General features: G+C 48.6%; 1 protein-coding gene across 1 annotated transcript in view; it reads right to left on the reverse strand.

The window, feature by feature from the left end:
• The window catches only part of COL20A1 (collagen, type XX, alpha 1), a gene marked incomplete at its 3' end in the record, with an annotated part of 42,704 nt that extends 41,246 nt beyond the window's left edge, over positions 1–1,458 (reverse strand). Inside the window, 1 exon segment of the mRNA XM_010076302.1 lies at positions 1,386–1,458. Coding sequence (XP_010074604.1) covers positions 1,386–1,458 — 73 coding nt within the window.
• Between the last annotated feature and the right edge of the window lie 2,278 nt (positions 1,459–3,736).

The following is a 3,736-nucleotide window of genomic DNA, read 5'->3' on the forward strand; positions in this document are numbered from 1 at the left end:
AAAATTAAAAAAAAAATTAGGGTGACCTGGAGTGCCCGTCTCAGTGCTGGCAAACTGTGCTGCCCAGGACTCCTCGAGTCTGGTCTTGCACGATGCCCAGCCATCTCCTGACATCTTTGCCATGAAGTCACAGCCCAGGAAGGCAGCGAGAGCTGGCAGCGAGGACTCACTTGTCTCAGCCCAACATCTGTGCCTTAACCTTCCCTTGCTGAGACTTCCTGCAGCCTGCCTGACAAGCAGATAGCTATTTTGGGGAAACAAAGCTCAGATTCACATCTTACCCCAGGCAAATCTGAAGGGGAAGAAAGAAAACATGGGGAAGAGGGGTGAGGGGCCAAATCAAATCCCAGAATCATGCCTAAGAGAACTGGTAAAAGATCATGGAACAATGAGGGGAATTCATCGTTAGATTAAACATGGAGCTGTCTTCCTTTGGCCAAGTGTGGTCCAGCTCCTTGGCCATCACTCTAGGAGCCCAGAAGCTGAAAAGGCAAGAATGTCCCCAGACAGATCAGAAAGGACAGCATCTTCTGAAGCACCATTATGTGCCAGATGCTAATGAACCCCCGTGCCATGAAAGCTCCACTGTTTCCCTGCCCTGTGTTGGATGGGAGCTATCTGATGCTGTAACCTTGCTCTCCGGCTGAGAGGGAGTTAAGCCCAGGCTTAACTGCAGGAAGATACCCAGCACAGAGACAGGCAAGTCCAAACTCTGAAGTGTCATCACCCCTCTAGAAACCTTTGTGCTGACCACTTCCACCAAAGGTTCAAACATAATATGGAGGTGGTTCTTCAACACCAGAAAGACTATAGTGAGATGCTATAGGTTTTTTCTGGTCATTTATGGTACGCTGGGAGCACTATAGGTCACAGGAGAAGTGTACCTCATGTACTTTCTTATCCAGATGTTGCACCATGTATCACCGTACACATCCAAAGCAATTATTTCAGAGCGCAGGACAGATGCAGTGACTAACAGAAGCAACACTCTTTTTTTTTTTTTTTTTTTTTTTTCCTTTCTTAAGGTCCATTTGCAGATCACACAAGCACCCTCCATCGCTTATACAGGCTGAAATGCATCCCTGGTGTGAGGGAGCGGCGTGCTGAGCTGCTGCCAGCGATGAGGACGGGCTTTGCAGGGTGGGGAGGGATGGAGATGCTCTCCCCACATGAGCCCCCGGATCTCCTCGTGTGTGGGAACAGGTTGTTTGGAGCCTCACCAACAGACACCAGAGCACAGCAGCCCCCTGAAACCCTGCACATGATTGGGAACGTCCCTGGCATGTGGCATGCCATTGGGAAGGGCTTGGGCAAGGGCTGGGATGACCCAGGTGGCACCCAAACCATCAGGAACTGCCCCAAGCAAGGGCAGGAGGGCTCCTTACCTTGGCCCGCTCGTCCCCAGACATGGCTCGCCACAGGCAGGCAGGCGAAAAAGAAACAAGTGTGAATCAGCATGGTGACCGGGACCTACAAAAAGGGAAACATTAGGAAGGAGAAATAAAAATTACATTTCACCATGGCAAAACCCAGCTTCTTTGCAGTCCTCAGTTAAGGGACCACAAGCTGAGATGTACAGCTCTGTGCATCACGGACAGACAACTGTCACAACCACCATAGGGTGGATGGAGAAGCACATATGAATTTTCCTGCAATTCCTACATATTATTTTATATTCTTGGTCTCGCCAATGCAGCTGTTCAATGCCTTGGACCAATACTAAATGGTGTTTATAAACCTGATAGGGACTAGGCTTTGACCTGGCACTCCTCTCCGCCTGCTTGGGCACTGCTCTCTTGGTAGGACCATCTCACCAGCGGTGCAACACGTGCTGGGTTCTGCTCTGATGATGAAAATAAGCAACATCAGCCAAATCACTGGACAGACAGATTCCAGAACAATTTCTTGTTTAAATCCTACAGAAGTAATTAATTCCGATTATCATGCCCCAAATCAATGCTGATGTACAAACACACAGCACCTTTCCCATCTCCCTGCAACGCACACACTGATCGTAAGGGGAAAGGCATCTAGAGGAGCACCCTTGGGCAGACGAGCTCCTCACACACAGGTTTGATGACCCTGCAGTCACTGGAGATAAAGCAGTTAAGGAGGAATACACAGACCTGGTTGAGTTTATATGTCAAGAGTTTAGAAACAAAAGTTTTATTTCTTATTTCACAGTGGAGTTCCCAAGAAGTTACATTCAGGGGTTGTCAGGATAGTCTTGTTTTAACTTGTTCACCTGAACAAGGTGCTGGGCTGGATTGCAGTTTTATTCCATTTGGGTCAGAAATGTCAGCTCAGCATAAACCCACCCTGATGGGAACAGTGCTTCCCCCTTCCCTCAGTCTCAATATACCGGGTTTAAAACATGCTGTTGGCCTTTTGCAACGCATCGTTGGCATCCGTCATTTTTGTGCTGCACGTTTCAGCCTTATTGCTTTTGGCAGAACCACCCCACACACACGTTTCCTCCACCGCCGTCTGCAGGGACATTTCACCTCTGTTCATTTTGACGGGCAGGTATTTAGAGGCTCCTGGCAAATGCCTGTTTCCCCTCAAATACGTCAGCTTTTTAGTGATCACAAGGAAAAATAAATATGCACATGAGTGACCCAGCTATGATCTCCTGGGGTTTAAATCAGCCCTAAATTGCTGTAAGAATGAATGGAAAAACATGCAAGTTATAACAGGGAGACGTTAACCACCCTACTCAGCCTGCGATTATTTTTTTTTTTCTGATTGAAGATCAGGTTATACGAACAACTGCAGTGTAACTGAAGCCCTTGCCATGGGAAATGCTTTTTTTTTTTTTTTTCCCCCAGCTAATAAAATGAAGTCATTGCTTATAAAAACCAACAAACATTTTATAGGATCAGGAATCTGACTGGCACCTCAAGAAAAGTCAAGTAAGTCCCCAGGGTGTGGATCTTTACCGTGACTAAAGCAAGGAGCAGGGATCGTCTCTTCCTCCCAGCTCAGATGCAAACCCATCACTATTTTGCCTCTTCCCCATCTTTCATGTTCCTACCTATAAAGCCAGAATAATGAATGCACCTCATTGAAATGGTCGGAAATTCATGGCTGGAGGAGCTCTCTCTTCCCCACCCTGCAGAGCTCCATCTCTGTAGACCCCAAGTCCCCACAGGGTCCCCATGGTCCCTACCACCCACATCTGCAGGCTAGACCCTGGGACAGAGGGGATCACGGTGACACCAGCCTGTCTCTGGCACGCCGATGCCTCTCTCCTGTTACTCACCCAGGGAAGGAATTTGCAGACAGGGACACATGGAGCATGTGGCATTTCCAGGGCCTGGAAAATGGGTGTGGGGGGGACACACCGCTTCCCGCCGGTCCCAGCTGTGTGCGCAGAGGGGATTTGGAGGTTAAGGCAGTCGGACATCCCCTTATTTGTGTAGGAAATTATAAATGTAGTCATTTTAATAAATAAAAAAAAATGAATTATATGCAAAAAAATAAATCCCTGCCACATGTTTACATCGACACAACCAAAAGGCATTGATCTGGGGGCACTGTGAATTATTCCCCCCCTCCACAGCTGCAGTTTGGGGACATTTCCATCTCTGCAGAAGCAATGTCACCTCCTGGCCCACTCGCTGCCGGACCCACAAGCAGTGACAGCGACAGCCCCGCGGTGAGCCCAGGACCTGCCCGGGGCAGCCGCAGGGACAAAATCTGCCCAACGCTCCCCGAGTGCTTTGCTGGTTAAAGG

The sequence above is a fragment of the Pterocles gutturalis genome, unplaced genomic scaffold (genome assembly GCF_000699245.1).
Source record: "Pterocles gutturalis isolate BGI_N339 unplaced genomic scaffold, ASM69924v1 scaffold21528, whole genome shotgun sequence".
In the NCBI taxonomy this organism is placed as follows: domain Eukaryota; kingdom Metazoa; phylum Chordata; class Aves; order Pterocliformes; family Pteroclidae; genus Pterocles; species Pterocles gutturalis.